We start from the raw sequence: 21,331 nt of genomic DNA, 5'->3' as shown, positions 1-21,331 counted from the left end.
ATACTGTATTTTAAAAGAAGTGACGCTATTAGAACAGAACCTGACCTACCCAACCAAAGAAATCTTACCGAACTTCCTAGTTGAGGGGCCCTACCCCCAGAGCCCCCCCCCATATTAATCCATATTTATTTTGATATCTGGTACCACTGAAAGCAACTTTGTTGATGTTAAGTAACTTTTATTTTTTGTGACATGATAGTACACACAGACCGAGCTTGTCAATTGTAAACATATTAAGCAGATGACAACACACACTGACTCGGCAGATATTTCGGAGGAGTATTTACGGTAAATAATTGATTTCTTCACATACAAAGCATGTAGAGACATTATTTTAATGTTATATGATCAATTTTCAATGAGTTGTACCCCACAATTTTCCTCTTCGTAAATAGAAAAACTAAAAAAAAATATGCATCTACTGTGTACTTATAATTAAAATACTGGCACTGTACTTAATATAATGATAAGAACATCTGTGAAAGAATGAATGAAATCGAGCAACTTCTGATGGTAGTGAGGGTGCCTACTGGTTTGGAAAAAGCGGGGAATTTTATTTGGGGTTGGAAGACCTGGAAATGCAAGGGAATCTTACAATTAAATGTGGAATTTTATGTGAATTCAGTTCAGTTTAAAAATGTTGGTATTTTGACACTAACTTACCATAAATTAATGATGTACTATATACTAATAGGTAAATAACTAAACTTTTAGGAATAAATTCCAGAAAATAGTCCATTCCAATAAGTGAATTGTTTGTGTACCTCTCATATTTCATGTTAGTGATAAAAAACAAACAAATATTACAGGTTATTACCTATTAATTATTTAATGAATATTGTCAAAGATGAATTGTTCTTATAATTAAGTGACTTTAGTGGATTATTCCAGTGTAGGTGGATCAGAGTGAATTTTGTTTTGTTGGATTTCTGGGTTGTTTTGGAATGTCCAGGTCGACCCACGTGAATTGCACAAATCCAAGGAGAAAAATATGGAGGTGGGGTCAAGTCTTGCTGATGTTCATCACGAGGCCTAATAATTGTACTGAAACATAGCTGGTTAAATAAAATAGTCAGTCTGGTCTCCAGTGGCAATTATCATCTTTAAATTTCCCAATACAGTCTGCCCTTAAAAATCACGGACCTCGATTATTCACGGATGACACCCTGGATGTACCCAAGAATGTTTAAGGGTAGTTTTAAAGGCGGCATTTTTATGGACAGGAAGCCTATTTTCTAGAGACAGTATTTTCTTTTACTTGTATATAATACACACACACACACACACACACACACACACACATCTAAGTTATTATATGTCTTATTTGTGTCACTTATGTCACTTGTATATTATTTGTACCAGAACCCATTCCCCAAATATGAACTGTATATTTAGCCTCTTACGTTTCTTCAATAAACCTAATTATTATTATTATTATTATTATTATTACACATATATTCACAGTATATAATAATGGGAAAATTCTCTCACAAATGATCATAAACAAGACAACAAAAGTATTAAAAATGTGATTCTACCCTAAAGTTCACTCAGTGTTTTGTTATTAATAAAACACAGAGTAGACTTGAGGGTAAACTCGCATTTTTCATACAATTGTTTCTGATTATTTGTGAGAGTATTTTCCAATTATTATTTATTTGTATGAGTTTTGTGTGTGTGTTTACACATGCACACATATATACAATACTGTACAGGTAAAAGAAATAATTGTCCTAAGGGCAAACACATAAACGGAATATATATTTCTTTGCACGCGAGTAAAAATGTAACCCCCCTTCCCCCCTTCCCCCCTTCCCCCCCGGGTCAGCAAATGCTATTCACGGATTTGGCTATTTGTGGCCATTTTGAGAAACTAAACCCCACGAATTTGAAGGGCATGCTGTAGTACAGTATATACAGTACACGTTATTGAAAACCTCAAATTTTGTTATTCTGTCATAATAAATACCAAATTAATGTACCCCTGCACTTGGAAAAGTCAGGGAATTTTGTTTTTTTCTGGCCAGTAGACACCCTGGTAGTGCTGTTCTCAGATTTCTTACTATTATCCAAATGATATTCCCAGAAATTAAAAAAAAAATAATCCAATATAAATCGTAATAAACACACCCGATGAGATCATCATTTATTCCTCAACATTTAAACAGACCTAACCATCTGTTCTTCCTTCGTACTTTATAACGCATTCAAATATCAAGAAAAGAGTGCTGACACGCCTTAACTTTTGGTCTACCAGTTATTATTATTACTTTTTTTATACAGAAAATGTTTGCATACTGAATTCTAATGCATTCCTGCCCTTCCAGAAATGGGAGATGCATCAACATCAGAAGTAAAGGATGTTCGTCCACTTGTTTATGTGACCGGCTTTGGCCCCTTCCCATCACATGACGTCAATGCCAGCCAGTTGGCTGTTGAGGGTCTCATGAATACGGACCTAGAAAGTGAACTAGGAGTGAAATTAGTTACTGAAATAGTGAAAGTGGAATATGATTATGTTCAGAAGATTGTACCCCAGCGATGGAAAGACTTGCAGCCAAAGGTTAGAAAGGATCACTTTTGTGTGTGTGTGTGTGTGTGTGTGTGAGAGCTCTCATAGGTGACGTGCTACATCATCATATGTAATGTGCCTAAGAACAGGCTTGTCTAAGTGGGGATTAAGTCTCTTACCTAACACCAATAGACCTAAACTTTCTGCCAACTTGGGATCTTTCCATTGTTTTACATTTAAAAATTTACTCTTCAAGGCCTTATTCCACCTTTTTTAATTTGGATCTGCAATAATTCTTTCTTATCACCTGTAGCTTGATGAAATTGAAAAATTTGATCATAACAAACTGAACAATCCATTGGTGAAAATAGGCTATTTGAGACACAGCTGCCATGAATTATGCAAGCCAAATGAGGATCTATCTTAGTAATCCAAGTGGCTCTACATCCTTGATAATTACATGTAGTATGGCCCCCTTGGGTCCTGGGTGAAACTACTACTACTACTGAATTCACATTCTCTACTGACAGACATTTCCTTGTATGTAGTGTATGAGCTGAACTTTCCAGTCCTTGTAGCTCCTCACTCAATACTTGTACTACCTCCTCAGGGACAGTTCCATAGTCCCCTCCATCATCCATAGGCCCGGACTCCTGTCCTTCATCCTCCAGTTGCACATCACTCATCTAAACTAGGAGGAACACGATGAGTCACATTTATCATTATAAAAATATAAGGGAGAAAACATTTTATCCCAAACCTAATCAATATGACTCGTAATTGTTATATTATTAGGAAGTTAATTCATTAAAATCTCTTATTGTTATATAAGTCACTCGTTCGACAATTATAAACAATTAACTCACTATGTCGTATCCCTCTCCCTTCTCTTACCCCAGAGAGGTATGTTCCTATGAGAAATAAAATGTCCCCCAAATGTAAAAAAAAAAAAAATAATTTTTTTTGTGGGAACAATACTTGTAAGCATATGTATTAATCATTATACAGGCAACATTAATAAAAATTATTGGACCATGTATCAACTTCATTATTAAAGAGCTCTTCCTGTTGTGTGGGGCCTATAAAACCCTCAGAGCAATTCATGGAACATTCATGGCTGTGTCACGATTATCGGTTGTGACATCACTGTCAGATTCCTCCTTCTGTTGTGTGGGGCCTGAGGTGTGGTCATTGCCATGTTCTTGTTGGTATGTGCATGACAGAGGCATCGATTCATCCATTTCTTCCTCCATATCAACATATTGAAGTAATCAGTTAAAAAGTTCTGCCTCTTATTTGGTGGTTGGTTAGCCATACTTTTAGATCAATACTGTATACAGTTGGACCTTCATATGACATGTATATGTATAGTATACTGTGCATACAGTATAAGTACAGAAATGGGGTTTTGTACAGAAATACAGGTGTGTAATGACGGAGTAGGTACAGCACGAGCTGCCTTTTCTTTGGGCTACAGGTTCACATCCCAGCTAACTTTCATGAAAGTGGTTGAGTGCAGTGTTGGTCACACTCTCCTTATTTACTGTATCTGCACTGCCCATGATGGGCTGTCAGGCCTTTGTGTCTTATATTCATTTGCACACATTTACAATATGTTAAGTCTCAAAGCTTCTTGGGCATGATCATCTAATACAGGCACTGTACAGTACAGTGGTCCCTCGGTTAACGAAATTTTGGTTAACGAATTACCTTCCTTAACAATCTTCAATTCAGTTAACGAAAAAAAATTTGATTAACAAAATCCTTACGAAAATCACATATTGTTTTCAACATCAGCTGATAAGCTGAGGAGGTACTTGGCCAATTCAGTGATCTCTTCTATGTTTGCATTCAAATTAATTACTATCTTATAAGAATTCCAGCAATGCAAATTAAATTCACCCCGGTCACTTCTATTAAATTTTATAAGCAAAAAACAAAAACTCAATCTAAAGGACATAAATTAACAATTAAATACTTCACACCACAGGCGCCAACTGTTAAACATGTCACTGTCACCCCTCCCTCCCTCCCTACCCCCTCACCTTCCTGAGAAATGTTTGGGGAAAAGCACTAGATTTACAGGCTTAAAAATAAATAATACCTCAGACTAAAGTTAGGAGATTATAATTTGCATTGCTGAAATCCTTGCAAGACAGGGAATAATTTGAATATAAACGTCATATATTTTGCACAAAAGATAAATTTTTTGCTCTCCCTAATAAAATTCTTAAATTAGATATCAAATTTGTATGTCTAATGCAAATTTTAGCTTGTTTATATTCAAATTAATAACTATCTTATAAGAATTCCAGCAATGAAAATTATATTCTGGCTGGGTAATTTCTATGAATTTTATGAGCTAAAACCAAAAATTTCAAATAAATAAACAAATTATACTTCACCGGCCACTATCTGTCACCTCACCTCCCGCTCCCCCTGCCTCCCCTCTTTACTCCACTCTCCTTTGGACAAGGTGTGTTTTTTAAGGTGTTTATTTTATATAATATCTCAAACTAAAGTTGAGATAAACATTGCTGTGCAAGACAGGAATAATTTGAATATAAACGTCTTATATTTTGCACAAGAGATAAAATTAATCACCTGTATCACATTACAGTAGTGATTTAAGGTTCTAGTATGTTTAATTTATACTTACTACAGTGAACCCCGCTTTCTCGGTTTCACTTTCTGGCGTTCTACATTCGTGGTACCCTGCCAGAACCAGAATTCTACTTTGCATCTACTCATATAATGGTATAATTTTTATTTAACTCATAAAATTCATACAGCCAGAATATAATTTACATTGCTGGAATTCTTACAATTTGATGATCATTTTGAATATAAACATCATAGATTTTGCATTAATTTTTGATCTATTTACTCTGAGTAAATATGTTATCTTTTGTTTGCAAATATATGACATTTATATTAAAAATATTCCTGGTCTTGAGATCTACAATGTCATTATATTATCTAACTTTAGTTTGGGTATTTTATTTAAAATCTAGTGGTTTTCCCAAACATTTCTCAGAGAGGAAAAGAGCCAGCAAGTGTGAGAAAAGGAGTGGAGTCCATTATTTGAATGGACATTAACTTGGCGACTGTATTTCTCTATTTCTCTTAAGTATTAATTGTGTGCATGTACCATCTAATTAAGATGTTATTTTACTACATAGTGTGTGCTTCAAAAAGTGAGTTTGGGGGTTGAACGGTCTCTATTTCATTTAATCCCACATGTTATGTTGTTCACTTTATGCGTTCTATAACTATAGGGCCTCCGTGGTTCAATTGACATAAGTGAGGTTCACTATGTATATATATATATATATATATATATATATATATATATATATATATATATATATATATATATATATATATATATATATATATATATATATATATATATATATATATATATATATATATATATATATATATATATGGGATATAAGAAAATTTTACATCTTCAGGGTGAGTACAGACTAAAGAAATACAAACCAGTGTATATATACAGGAGGGGTGAGACCAGGTCCAATGGTCAGGTATTAGGTAATGCCTACTAATCTTTAAAAAGCCTTCAACGGTTGGTGGTCAGGTCAGAGGTAGGTACTAACTTTCTAACCTGGTTACAAATCTTCTTATTACAAAATTGCCTTGTGTAGAGCCATTACTCAAATTCATTTTGAATGCTTCGGTATGTTTAATAAGACTAGATTCTATAATGTTCCTACTATCAATTGAATTACAAGATATTGAAGCATTATCAGTCAATGCAATGCTTGTTATCCCTCAAATGAACAAACAGAGCATTGGATTCTCAACCTGTCCTAACACTGTATTTGTGTTGTTTAATTCTAGTTGCAAGATCTTTACCTGTCTGGCTAAGTAAAACATAATACATTCCTTGCAAGGAACTTTATAAAGTACACCAATTGTGTTGTTGGGGGAGTTCTTGATTAACATTTGTTTAACAGTGCATGGTTTTTAAATGCCACATTGGCGTTCAGGTTTTTAGTTGTGAAGGAATGTGTAGAAATTTTTGTGAAATGGTAATATTAAGATATTCTTATGGTCATGGGTTGGCTTTGGATCAGTTCTATAAATAGTTTTCTTAGTAATGTTTAGGCATTTGTCTATGAAAGATCTGATTTAAGGTTTGAGCCAAGAGTATATTTGCATTCCTCATCAATGAATTCGGACTGCAAATTCTCAAGCATGTATGTTGTACTGACTGTTTGACTCTATTATGGTGGGCAGAATAATAATGAATGAATGAACACACATTAGTTGGTTTTCTATAAATACTGAACTTAAAAGTGTTACCTATTCTGTGTATCAGACAGTCTAGGGGCAATTTACAGTCTTGCTCTAATTCCATAGTGAATTTGATCGAGGGGGCTAAGTTGTTAGTTGTGGGGAAAGCTTTTGGGTCTCATTACATGGCCAGAGACATAATACATCATCAACATATCTAAACCAGACTGCTGAAGGTGGTAAAATATTACTTAATAGTTCTTTTCAAAGAATTCCATATATAGGTTGCTTAATACTGGTGAGTGGATTATTGCCATACCAAATTTTTGAGCATAATGTTCTCCATTGATTCAAATTTACAGTTTGATTGATGAGTTGAAGACGTCTTTGAGAGCGGACAATGAAATATTGTCCAGGAATCTGAGAACTCCAGTAAATCATCAACTGGGACCTTTGTAAAGAGTGATAAATCAAACTGACCAGTTTAAAATCATAATTAATGTGTAAGTTATTGAGTTTATCAACCAAATCTATATTATTCTTGATATTAGAGTTAGAAATGTTTCCAACTAGGGGATTTAGTAAAGAAACTAACCATTTAGATGCACTCATGCACTGTTAAACAAATGTTAATCAAGAACTCCCCCAACAACACAATTGGTTGCATTTATAAAGTTCCTTGCAAGGAATGTAATATGTTTTACTTAGGCCAGACAGGTAAAGATCTTGCAACTAGACTTAAACAACATAAATACAGTGTTAGGACAGGCCAGGAATCCAATGCTCTGTTTGTTCATTTGAGGATAACAAGCATTTTGACAGATAATGATTAACATTGATAGGGAACATTATAGAATCTAGTCTTATTAAACATACTGGCTACATTCAACATGAATTTGGTATGGCATGTACAAACTGGACATTTGTAATTAAGAAGATTTGCAACCAGGTGAAAAGTTGGTCACACCCTCTGACTGACCACCAACCGTTGTGTGCTATTTAAAGATTAGTAGGGTCATTACCTAATACCTGACCATTGTGGACCTGGTCTCACCCTCTCTGTATATATACACATTTGGTTTGTATTTCTCTTTAGTCTGTACTCACCCAAGATGGAATTAGATTTACTTGCATATATACATTCATGGGCGGTTAATTTCCTAGATCGTTCTTGAAGCAGGGGCGTTAACAAATGGGATCATCACATAAACTTTGTATTTACTTACGTGTATGTGGAATACTATATACAGTGACCCTCGTTTAACAAACCTCGGTTAACGTAATTTGATTAACAACTGCATAGGATCTTCAATTCGGTTAACGAAAAAAATTTGGTTCTGAAAAAAAATTAGGTTAACGAAGTTCTTATGAACCGACCTCAACATGTTTTCGCTTACTGACCGGGCAACCAGCTTTAGTATCAGTCCACCAATCATTAAATAAATTGTAATTTACTTTAGTAAATATCAAAGTTTATACTATTCAATAATTTTAAAAGTTTAATATTCAATTTTTAGCCATTTTAACAATAATTGAACATAATTGAAGGTAAAGTGACTAGTTTATCGTGGGATCAGCCTCTTAACACAGCAAACAGGAGTTAGTCTCTCTCTGTTTTCACTGGGTAACATCTTGAGACTCTCTTCAACTAAGCTTTTTTCTGTTTCCAAGCAAATTATTGGTCATTTTGAAATATATTTTACATATTGACAATATATAATGCAGTGCAGTGTTGATTTAAAGAAAATAATCTTGAATTACAAGAGAGCTAAAATTTGGTGAAATGGCATGTGGGGTGACTTCTCTTCACCCCAATGCCTTCTCTTAGTCCTTCTCCTCCACCCCATTCTAAATCCCATCATCATCATCATCCAGGGTCTTCATACACACCTCAAAGTAAGTGAACTTTTCTACCATTTTTGTTGAATTTAGGAAATTTCGGTGAGCTGGAACCAATTACTCAAAAACCCATTGAAACAATGTTCCGGTTATGAACTTTTTAGGTTAACGAACGACCTTCTGGCGGATTGAGTTCGTTAGCGGAGGTCACTGTACGTGCATATACACTCGTATTAAATCACTACTGTAATGTGATACAGGTGATTAATTTTATCTCTGCAAAATACATAGCGTTTATATTCAAATTATTAGCTGTCTTGCAAGGATTTCAGCAATGCTGGGTAGATGGGAGAGGGAGGGAGGAGGGATGGCGAGCAAGGGAGCGTGGGGAGGGCGGAGGGAGGTGATTAGTCGTTTGACAGTTGGCGCCCAAGGTCTAATGCTTGTTTATTTATCAGTTCTTAAGTGACTAAGCTTCTCTCTTATAAAAAGCCAGTGAAGTGACCTGTGTGAATATAATTTACATTGCTGGGACTCTTGTAAGATAGTGATTAATTTGAATATAAACAAGCTATAATTTGCACTAGACATAACAATTTTAGTACCGTAATCAAATTAGTACATGTACACTCCAGCTTTGCACTAAGGTCATTTATTTCTTTTACGTTTGTTTTAGTATGGTGTGTGCATGTAAATGGATGAAAATAAATGAAGAAATTTATGTAAATCTACCCAAAAATACAGTTGAAAACTTTATATTATAAAATGTACTACAGTTCTGTACACTAATGTACTTCAATTTTATCTCGAGCAAAATATATAGCGTTTATATTCAAATTATTAGCTGTCTTGCAAGAGTTCCAGCAATGCAAATTATAATCTCTAACTTTAGTCTGAGATATTATATAAGATAAAAACTGTAAGCCTAAAACCCTGCCTGGCGGCGTGGGGGGGTTGAGGTGATGTGTTTGACAATTTGAGCGGAAGGTCTCTGTGTGTTTATTTAACAGTCCTACTAATCTTCTCTCATTTTAAAATGCCAGTGAAATGACCTGGGAGAATATAATTAACATTGCTGGAAATCTTACAAGACAGTGACCAATTTGAATATAAACAAGCTATAATTTGCTTTAGACATACAAATTTTAGATCTAATTTAAAAATTTTATTACAGAGCAAAATTTTTTATCGTTACCAAAATATATAGCGTTTATATTCAAACTACTCACTGTCTTGCAAGGACTCAGCAATGTGATTATATTCTCTCTACTTTGATGGATACTGTATTAATAAAAACACCTGGCTGGGCAGATGGAGAGGGAGGTGTGTGCTGACAGTTAGTGACTCTGGTGATATTTGTTTATTTGTGTTTAAATCAGTTTTGTTTTTGCTCATAAATTTTCATTGAGTGACCGGGAGAATATAATTTACATTGCTGAAACCACAAGACAGCGATTAATTTGAATAAACAAGCATTACATGACATACAAATTTTAGATCTAATTTAAAATTTTATTTGAGAGCAAAATTTTTTCTTTGTGCAAAATATATGATATATTCAAATTATCTGCAATGTTATTACCAACTTTAGTCTGTGATTTTTATATAAGATACAAACTTAAAGTCTATTGTATAACCAAGAAACCTTTGCTGAGGAGGGGGTGAGGTGACATGTTTGACAATTGGCATCTGTGGTGTGAAGTATTTAATTGTTAATTTATGTCCTTTAGGTTGAGTTTTTGTTTTTGCTTATAAATTTAATGAAGTGACCGGAGGTGAGAGGTGTCGGTGGTGGTGTGAGGAGGTGTCGGTGGTGATGGATGAGGTGTTGGTGGTTGTGAGGGAAGTGTTGGGTGATGTGGGGGAAGTGTGTGGTGGGTGTAGAAGTGGTGGTGATGTTGAGAGTGTTGGTGGTGGTGTGAGGGAGGTGTGGGTGGTGGGTGTGTTGGTGGTGATGTGAGGGAGGTGTTGGTGTGAGGAGGTGTTGGTGTGGGGTGTTGGGTGGGGAGGTGTTGGTGTGAGGGTGTTGGGGTAGGGGGGTGTGAAGGGTGTGGGGGGTGTGGGTGGTGGTGTGTGAGGTGTGGGTGGTGGTGTGAGGTGTTGGTGTAGAGGAGGTGGTGGTGTGAGGGAGGTGTTGGTGTGAGGGAGGCAGTGTGAAGGGTGTTGGGGTGAGGGGGGTGTTGGTGTGAAGGGTGTTGGAAGGTGTTATGTGGTGGAGCAGGTGGGTGGTGGTGTGAGGGAGGTGTTGGTGTGAGGGAGGTGTTGGTGTGAGGGAGGTGTTGGTGAAGGGTGGTGGTGGAGGAGGTGGGTGGTGGGAGGGAGGTGTTGGTGAGGAGGTGTTGGTGGAGGGAGGTGTGGTGAAGGGTGTTGGTGAGGGAGGTGTTGGTGTGAAGGGTGTTGGTGTGAAGGGTGTTGGTGTGAGGGGGTGTTGGTGAGGGAGGTGTTGGTGTGAAGGGTGTTGGTGTGAGGGAGGTGTTGGTGTGAGGGAGGTGTGAAGGGTGTTGGTGTGAAGGGTGTGTGAGGGTGTTTTTTTTTTTTTTTATCATGGGCTACGGATGTATATGCGATTGGACGTTGTTCGGTTGGACGTTAACCGGCGCATGACTTAGGGGAATTTTAGGAGTGTTTCTGACTTTATGCATTTTTGGCTTTACTTTGTATATACTTTTCTGTGAGCTGGAACCAATTACCCAATATCCCATTGAAACAATGGTTTCGGTTAACGAACGACGTTCTGGAATGAATTGTGTTCGTTAACCGAGGAACCACTGTATATTGCATTATCTTCTCTTTAAACTTAGGTTAGTGTAACAAACTTTTGGGGAAATATGGGTAATTTTTAATTATAAATATTTCTATGGTTGCACATTAATGCATCATCTATTGTCCCCAAATTTTATGTTAATAATCAGTTAATGGCACCGAGTAACATCCTTCAGAGAAAACACATGATGAAACAAATGCATTTAGCAGGTGGGCTTCATTGTTTACAAGACACCTCTTGTTAGTGACCATATGACTGTACTGACATAATGGGCTTCACTCTGCAGGGTTGGTTGATTGAAAAAATAATCATTATGTGACGGACTCATGTATTTACCATTTGCAATAGTTGTTAGATGAAAAAATTTATATCATAATTTACTAATATGTATACATGGGGCCCCCCAAATTCGTGGGGGTTAGTTTCTCTAAATGGCCGCGAATAGCATTTGTGGGGGGGGGGGTACATTTTTACTTGTGCACAAAAAATTTATATTCCCTTTGTGTTTTCCTTTAGAACAATTACATCTTTTACCTGTATTGTATTATTGTATATATGTGTGTGTAGACACACATACACAAAACACATACAAATAAATAATAATTGGAAAATCCTCTCACAAATAATCAGAAACAAATTTATAAAAAAATGTGAGTACCCTCAAGTCTGTGCTTTATTAATAAAGTACATAATAAAGCACGGACTTGAGGGTAGACTCATATTTTGAATAAATTTATTTCTGATTATTTGTGAGAGGATTTTCCAATTATTATTTATTTGTTTGTGTCGTTTACACACACACGCACATATTTACAATACAGGTAAAGGAAATTACTGTCTGGAACTAATGGCTCCCTGTCCCAGCCGCGAAAATACTGACAACTTTAAAACTACCCACAGACATTCTTGCGTACATCTAGGGTGTCATCCGCGAATAGTAGAGGACCGCAAAATAAAAATCCACGAACATGGGGGAGTGGGGCTTGCTCTGTACTATACAATGACTAAGGAGAGTAATTCATAACTTGCCATGTTATCTGAATATCATTAAGCTTCCATAGAGCAACAGCATATATTACTGTTAAGAAAATGCGTATCTTGAACTTGGACAAAATTCAAATAAATCTGACTTGGATAAAAAAAACACTAACCCTGACCCTTTGATTGATGAATATTAACACCTTCCACTTTTAATATTTTATTTGTCCCAGTTTTTGGTATGAAGTCAATTTAGTGACGGATAACTACTGTATGTCTGTACCACAGAGTCTGTCTGATGCAGGCCTACCCACATTAGGCAGGCCAGGGTTTATCTGTACCACAGTCCCACACAGTAATTGTGGAAGGTCTCGTAAATTTGGCTATGGCTGAAATTCCTTATGATCACCATCTACACTTCCACTGTCCTCATTTCCTCCATATCCAACAACAACAACCAATCAATCAGTCAATCAATCCATATCCAACATTACTTGTAATTTAATTGTGATACACTCTCTGAGGAGTCTGAATCTGTCTCGTCTTCTTTAGAAATTAAAAAAAAATCATTAGTAGTAAGTCGCTGCCTTTCCATTAACATATGATGTTGTTTTGTTTTTTGTTTTTATGTAGTATGTTTTAATTTAAATGTAATTTTTTTCGCCTGTAAGGCATGCTATAGTTTATACTTGTTATGAGTACCTGGAACCTCATGATATGCATTTTTACTTGCATTTCAGTTGACTGTGCATGTAGGAGTATCAGGCCTAGCAGAAACGTTGACCTTGGAACAATTGGCCCACAACACTGGCTATAATAGGCAGGATAATTGTGGGTGTTTTCCCCACAAAGGTCTTTGTGTACCAGGTTAGTATACAAAACTCAATTTTTAGATGTAATGAAGATCAATTTTGTCATCATCATTGGCCTTTGTGAAAGTATAAGTTTTGTATACTGTAGCCTACTGTACAGCATAACAAATTTGAAAATATAAAAAAGAAAAATTTAACTTTATTTGATGTTAATTTAGTGGTATTGTATCCTCGTTATGACAATTCACCGAAATTATAAATTTTGGGGTATTTTAACAATCCTGCCTATCTTGTCATAAAATATAACCTTGATATTTAATTGGTCATTACACAGAGCAAACGAATTGACAGTTTTAGGTACTATCATACCTCCACTTATGAAACAGAGTTGGATTGGTATCCAAATGGGGTTAGTAATAGTTGTATCAGGTTGTGCAGATTAACAGTGCCTGGACTAGGGCCAGGCAAGTGATTCTTCATGTCCATCTGCTTGGCACTTTCCCAGCGGGCAAGGTAAATACTTGGGGAATTTGTCAGGTGCTGCGTGACCCCACCTCCCTGTACTGTACATGTTTAACTAGTGAGGTCTTTCAATGGTCTGCTTGTCATCAGTGTACTGTACCAAGACTAGGAACCTGTGCCAAGTGCAGGTAATTTATCTCTACATTGGGCCACCAACTCACCTGTAGTCAGCTGGTATCAAGTTGTCAATGTTTCAAAGGAACTCCAAGTTGAGAGGCTGTAGATGTGAGCTGTCAGTTATTATGGCTTCACATGACAATTGTTACTGCCACTAACACCAGATTATAGGGGCAGGGGCGTGGTAGTTAGGGTTGGTGATCACAGATGCCATCCCACACCCTGCAGGTGTGAGGTGAGCTGATGGTTTTACATCACATGACGAGTGTTACTGCCACTGACACCATTTTTAGACAAATACATCTGATCTGTGGAATGATACACACAATAAATTTGAATTATTTAAGCATTTATTTACTTTTTTCATGAAAAAATCCAGGCAAGCAATTTTTTTATTGTAAGGGCAAGTAAAAAAAAAATTCTAGGCAAGTAAATTTCAAATGTCACTTACCCAGTACAAGTAAATGTTGCACATAAAATCTGTACAGACTAAGTTGTATGATCATAATCACACTTGCATGTAGACACTCAAATATTTATTTCCTTGATATCCCAATTATTTAAGCCCCCTCGATAGACGGTCAGTCACGATTGCACAATCACCTTGATTGTGCAATTATTGGTTTTGCCCACACACTAGTAACGAGACTGCAATTGTCAGTTATCGTGTGTGGCGCGCCCAGTCAAGATGATTATGGAGGCCGCATGTATTGCCATTATCCTTGCTCTAGAGACCATGGAGCGAAAAAATGAAAAAGAAAGGTGTGGAAGGAGTGGCATAACAAAAGACCAAAGTTCACACACGAGAGCCTTCTACAGGAAATGGTAATATCTTTTCCTGCAGACTATAAGAACTTCCTACGTATAGACAATGCAACATTTCTTGATTTGTTGGGGATGCTTATGTCACTCATAAGGAAGGAGAACACACAGATGAGAGATGCAATATCTGCAAGTGAAAGACTTTCCAGTACTTTTCGTTTTGTTGCTACAGGCCAGTCTTTTGAGGACCTGAAGTTCACCACAACAATCTTTGCACAGAGCTTTGGACATATAATTATGGAGACTTGTAGTGCTATCGTGCCTGTGCTGACTAAATTGTTTAACTCTGAACCACATCGTTTACATGGAAGTATGGTGTCAATAAATCTGTTGTTTAATTTTGAAACCGCTTATAACAAGCTTGTTTATTATTATTATTATTTTTGTTATTACAGTGGCCCCTCGGTTAACGAACTCAATCCGTTCCAGAAGGTCGTTCGTTAACCGAAACGTTCGTTAACCGAAACCATTGTTTCAATGGGTTTTTGGGTACTGGTTATTATTATTATTATTATTATTATTATTATTATTATTATTATTATTAAGGAGTACAGAATAGTACTGTGCTGTGCTCATTGTTTACTGCCCTGCCATTTGAACCTGTTGTTTGCCCTCTGTGTTCTGCTGTTTCCCCTTGTTTAGCAGCACCTCACTGCTGATCCCGAAGCTGAAAAAAGATGTGCTAACTTATATGCAGTAGGTATATGTGAGGGATGTGTTCCTGTAAACCCTCGCATAAACCGAAATTACATACAGGTACTCCTCGACTTACAACCACCTGGACATATGACCGCCGCAGTCGTACCAAAATTTTGTCAAATTACTTATTTTGAGTCCCGACGTTAGTGATTGCGCTGTGTACTGACAAAATTTTAATTTGTAATTCCCTTTAAAATGGCTGGCAAGCTTAAAAGTGAGAGTTTTGTGGTGCTGAGAAGAAAAAGAGACACCCATTTTAGATTTTCTATGTATTATTTTTGCATTTTCGACTTACAACCTGGATTTGGGTCCTTAACCCCGTCGTAAATCGGGGACTGCCTGTATATTGAATATATATATAGCTTTTTATGGGAATTAGCCCACCTGAGCACAGGTCGAACGACCCACAACAGGGCCTAGGGGGCGAAACAATAAGAATACGTAGAAAGAAATTAACAATAGAAAAGAAAGAGAATATATTAATCTACTCAACGAAGATGCCGGAAAACTAGCTTTTTAAAGTGAGACATTGTATGAGTGTGGAAACACAGAAAAAGGCAGAGCATTCCACAGTTTGGCTGTGTGAGGAAAGAAGGAGGTACTATAACGGGTTATTTTAGTGTGTCCAACATCCAGAGAGAAACGGTGGGCAATGCAGGCAAGACGAGTGCTACGAGCCCACAGCCTTGTCGGCGTTACACAGGATGCCAAATCCACCTGTATGCTGTACGCTGATCACTAGTAATTTGATATTCTCAATTTTATGATTTGGGCTATTTTGATTTTTTTTGCTAATATAGAATTCACATGAAAATGTCAGGAGTTACTGTAGTTCCTCCTGCCTGAGCTATGCTAGCTTCAATGTGGCTCTTTCTTAAACCAGACTAATTGGAGCAGGCCCCAGTCTGGAAAATTCTTTTCTGGACTGTTTCAAGAAAATAAGTTCCTGTTAACGTGTTATCACTGCGCTTCAATAACTAGGGTGTTTAAGCATATAACAATGTTAGTAAAACACTATTTCATCAACAATAAAAAAAATATTTGAGAGAGAACCGAGTTGAAAATCAGACTAAGTCAGGTTGTTGACAACTGTTTTCACTGATATGACTGTTAAATACTTTAAAGTATTATATATCTGAATAACTACGAAATTTCCCTTATGAATAACGAGAAAAATGTACTGTATACAGGCAGTCCCCGACTTACGACGGGGTTAGGGAACCAAATCCAACTCACAGAAAAAGTACATACAAAGTACTGTATACCAGTAATATAGTTAACAAAACATTAAATATAAACTCAATACAGTACTCTACTGTACGTACAGTATACTCTACAATAATAAATAAAAAACAGTACACGTACTGTATTTTAACTTACCGTATATCACGGCCTATAAGGCGGCGGGGTGCATAAGACGCCCCCCCCAAATTTCCATTTAAAAAGTAGCTTTTGAGCTCTATTTGCTGTATAAGACCAGTACCCCAAATGTGACACTTACCCACTGACTCAGTAGTCCTTTACCAACCATCCTTGATTTTTTAAAATAAGGCCAATTCACTTCAAGTAATGTCATCAAATTATACCCGCTGGTGTAGTGTAAACACTAGTGACGTCACTGAAGCGTGTTGGGAGTGTTCCCTCGTCTCGGTGGTGTGACTATTTATACAACATGTGGTTCAACAGCAACCACCGTATTCTAATTGTGGTGTTTCATTAGGATTTGAGTGAAAAAGGTTACCAGTATGTACTTACTACATACATTTATTACACAAATATATATATATATATATATATATATATATATATATATATATATATATATATATATATATATATATATATATATATATATATATATATATATATATATATATATATATATATATATATATATATATATATATATATATATATATATATATATATATATATATATATATATATACTGAATATACTATGTACAAAAAATGAATGTTCAATGAATTATTTATGGTGCATTAGGGTACTGGTCACTTCTGATGGGCTATAAATAGCCTTCTTTATCTCCCCTACATCTCACCCTGAGCCAGACGGAAGGGTCTTGGTAAATAACATGTTTGCTTATTTTCCATTTACTTTAAATAGATTTACTGAATTATTTGTTTTATTTATTTATTTATAATATACTGTAATATATTAAACACACTGTAATTATTTTCTTTAATTTATAAACTGTTTTGCGACAAAGGAATGTTCTCCAGTAGTGTTTCATTAGGATTTGAGTGAAAAAATATTACGTACTTACACAATTGTTCCTCTTACTTTGACAACACAACATACATACAGTATATTATTTCTCAGTTTTGATCTTTTTTTTTAATTTTTGTATTTATTTATAGTTAGTTACTTAAAATAAGGCCAATTCACTTCAAGTAATGGCATCAAATATTACCAGCTGGTGTAGTGTAAACACTAGTGACGTCACTTGAGCGTCTGTAATTAACTGTCGATAGTTTCAAGAATTAATGCACTCATTTACTGAATATTCTTTGTAAAAAAATAAAATTTAAATCAATTATTTATAGGAGATAAATATTATTATGAGTAAATATACCGATACCGGTATGCATTACTGACCACCTCCACGGCTCCTCACTGGCAAATGGGGGGGGGGGCGTGGGGAGGGGTGTGTGATGATAGCTGTGTTTATTATAGGGGTATAAATCTCTTTTACGGTATGTTAGACAGGTTTATAATACATTTTTATTATTTTAATATACCGGTAATCTTAATTTGAATCCAGCTTGCCAAACGTAAGTTTCAGTATAAAATAATTAGTGGTAAGACCTTGTGAGTGGCTTACGATGTTTTCATCACCACTCTTGACACACTAAACCACAATATTTAAGAGGTAAGAATTTTAAACTTGGTGGTTTAGACGACCCCCTAACTTTGGGCAGATTTTTTTAATGTTCAAATTTCGTCTTATAGGCCGTGATATACGGTACTCTGAGGTGTGCATGTCGTACTCCCGGCAGCTTTGTTTACATATCAAAAAGCTGATTGTAGAGGCTGTCGATGATGACATGCCATATTCTTTACAGAGTGCATTGGTTCTAATGCCTTCTTCATGTTTCATAATAATTTCTGCACTGTATATTATCAATATGTGAACTAAATTTCAGAATGACCAATAAATTTAATGTAAAAATAAAATAAAAATATTCAAGAGACCAACAAACTGGATGTTCACTCCACTGTAAACAAAGTTAAACTAAGAAGCATTGGTGGGTGATTCAATCAGCTGATTGGCACACAAAAATTGTTCCCTGTCCTGTATATATTATCAATATGTTAACTAAATTAGAATGACCAATAAATTTACTGGGTAATATAAAAAATGCAAAAATATTCAAGAGCACAACTTTCTTCATATTTACTCCACTGGAAACGAATGTAAACATATAACCAATTACTGTACTAGCGGACTGGCTGATCAGCTGATGCGACCAACAAAACGTGTTTCTCGTAAGGCTTTCGTTAATCGAACTGAAAATCCTTATGGGAGCTAATTCGTTAACCGAAATTTTGTAAATTGGACCGTTCGTTAATCGAGGGACCACTGTACTGTATACAGTATAGGCTAGTACAAACAGAATAAGTGTCACATTGGGCATTACTTTTTAATGATAAGCCAAAGAGATAAAGTACTTAATGTTGACCTTAGGATATGTCCAAATACCCATATCCTATGTCCGAACCTTACAAAAAATGCTTTTTTGGCCGGTTCGCCAAAAGTGCCGGAACGACAGGTCCGGACCTTACGAAAATTTCATTTTTTGCGGGTTTGCCAAAAATGACAAAAATTCATGTCCGGACCTTACGAAAAATGCTTTTTTGGCCGGTTCGCCAAAAGTGCCGGAACAACAGGTCCGGACCTTACGAAAATTTCATTTTTTGCGGGTTTGCAAAAAATGACAAAAATTCATGTCCGGACCTTACGAAAAATTCTTTTTTGGCCGGTTCTCCAAAAGTGCCGGAACGACAGGTCCGGACCTTACGAAAATTTCATTTTTTGCGGGTTTGCCAAAAATGACAAAAAGTCATGTCCGGACCTTACGAAAAATGCTTTTTTGGCCGGATTCGCCAAAAGTGCCGGAACGACAGGTCCGGACCTTACGACAATTTCATTTTTTGCGGGGTCGACAAGAATGACAAAAATTCATGTCCGGACCTTACGAAAAATGCTTTTTTGGCCGGTTCGCCAAAAGTGCCGGAACGACAGGTCCGGACCTTACGAAAATTTCATTTTTTGCGGAGTCGACAAAAATGACAAAAATTCATGTCCGGACCTTACTAAAAATGCTTTTTTGGCGGGTTTGCCAAAAGTGTCGGAACGACAGGTCCGGACCTTACGAAAATTTCGTTTTTTGCGTGTTTGCCAAAAATGACAAAAATTCATGTCCGGACCTTACGAAAAATGCTTTTTTGGCCGGTTCGCCAAAAGTGCCGGAACGACAGGTCCGGACCTTACGAAAATTTCATTTTTTGCGGGGTCGACAAAAATGACAAAAATTCATGTCTGGACCTTAAGAAAAATGCTTTTTTGGCCGGTTTGCCAAAAGTGCCGAAACGATAGGTCCGGACCTTATGAAAATTTCATTTTTTGCCTGTTCGCCAAAAATGACAAAAATTCATGTCCCGACCTTACGAAAAATGCTTTTTTGGCCGGTTCTCCAAAAGTGCCGGAACGACAGGTCCGGACCTTTCGAAAATTTCATTTTTTGCTGGGTCGACAAAAATGACCAAAATTCATGTCCGGACCTTACGAAAAATGCTTTTTTGGCCGGTTCGCCAAAAGTGCCGGAACGACAGGTCCGGACCTTACGAAAATTTCGTTTTTTGCAGGGTCGACAAAAATGACAAAAATTCATGTCCGGACCTTACGAAAAATGCTTTTTTGGCCGCTTCGCCAAAAGTGCCGGAACGACAGGTCCGGACCTTAAGAAAATTTCATTTTTTGCGAGGTCGCCAAAAATGACAAAAATTCATGTCCGGACCTTACGAAAAATGCTTTTTTGGCCGGTTCGCCAAAAGTGCCGGAACGACAGGTCCGGACCTTACGAAAATTTCGTTTTTTGCAGGGTCGACAAAAATGACAAAAATTCATGTCCGGACCTTACGAAAAATGCTTTGGCGGTTCTCTGATCGCGCAACAAAGCGTGTTTCGTGGAGCTTTGTTAATCGAACTGAAAATCATTATGGGAGAATAGATACGTTAAGAAATTTTGTAAATTGGACCGTCATTAATGAGGGACCACTGTACTGTATACAGTAAAAGGCCAAAACAGAATAAAATCATTGGGCATACTTTTAATGATGCCAATGAGATGTTATTTATGTTGACCTTAGGATATGTAAATACCCATATCCTATGGCCTCAAAATCTCTTAAATATTTCAATTAACCCCCCAGCTGTACAGGCTCACTTTTTCTCAGTATAAATCTTCCAGGTGCTATTTTGGATTTAAAACCTGAGCTAGCAACCCTATGTGTATATAACCAAGTTAAAAAAAAGTATTTTCTCAAAATTATAAGCCAAAAAATAATTTTCCATATGATTTTATTTTTATTTCTTTCTCTATATAAGAATGAGTGTAAACACTAGTTTGATTTCTTAAATTTTAAATGCCTTTTCAATTTTCAGATGGGGATGAAGTGATCCAATCAGGATACGAATGGATTTGATATCCAGTGCCATTAACAAAATAACAAACTCAAGCTTCCATGTGCTAAGTCTACTGATCCAGGCAGGTGAGACATAGTACAGTAGCTTATTTAATTGCTGAGGTCCTTCACTTGGAGACTTGAATTACAGCCATGAGTCCTGGTTTATAAACCCTTGGTTAAGTATTAGGCATAATAGACTAGGACATTCTAAATTAATTATGCTTACCTCACAACCAAGTCCCAAAAGGATCTTCAGAAGCAACAGTTCACCACGGAATGAAATAATTACGA

The 21,331-nt window shown here is 36.3% G+C and overlaps 1 protein-coding gene across 1 annotated transcript in view; it reads left to right on the top strand.

The window, feature by feature from the left end:
* The window catches only part of LOC121875932 (pyroglutamyl-peptidase 1-like), a 32,509-nt gene that overhangs the window by 4,629 nt on the left and 6,549 nt on the right, over positions 1-21,331 (top strand). The window contains exons 2-4 of the mRNA XM_042380686.1: positions 2,328-2,563; positions 13,097-13,223; positions 21,018-21,124. Coding sequence (XP_042236620.1) covers positions 2,330-2,563; positions 13,097-13,223; positions 21,018-21,058 — 402 coding nt within the window. The 5' untranslated portion in view covers positions 2,328-2,329 and the 3' untranslated portion in view covers positions 21,059-21,124. The remainder of the gene's footprint in view (positions 1-2,327; positions 2,564-13,096; positions 13,224-21,017; positions 21,125-21,331) is intronic.

Source organism: Homarus americanus, unplaced genomic scaffold, assembly GCF_018991925.1.
Source record: "Homarus americanus isolate GMGI-L3 unplaced genomic scaffold, GMGI_Hamer_2.0 scaffold59875, whole genome shotgun sequence".
NCBI lineage: Eukaryota > Metazoa > Arthropoda > Malacostraca > Decapoda > Nephropidae > Homarus > Homarus americanus.
The sequence above is the reverse complement of the archived record's forward strand: the minus strand, read 5'-3'. Positions and strand labels throughout refer to the sequence as shown.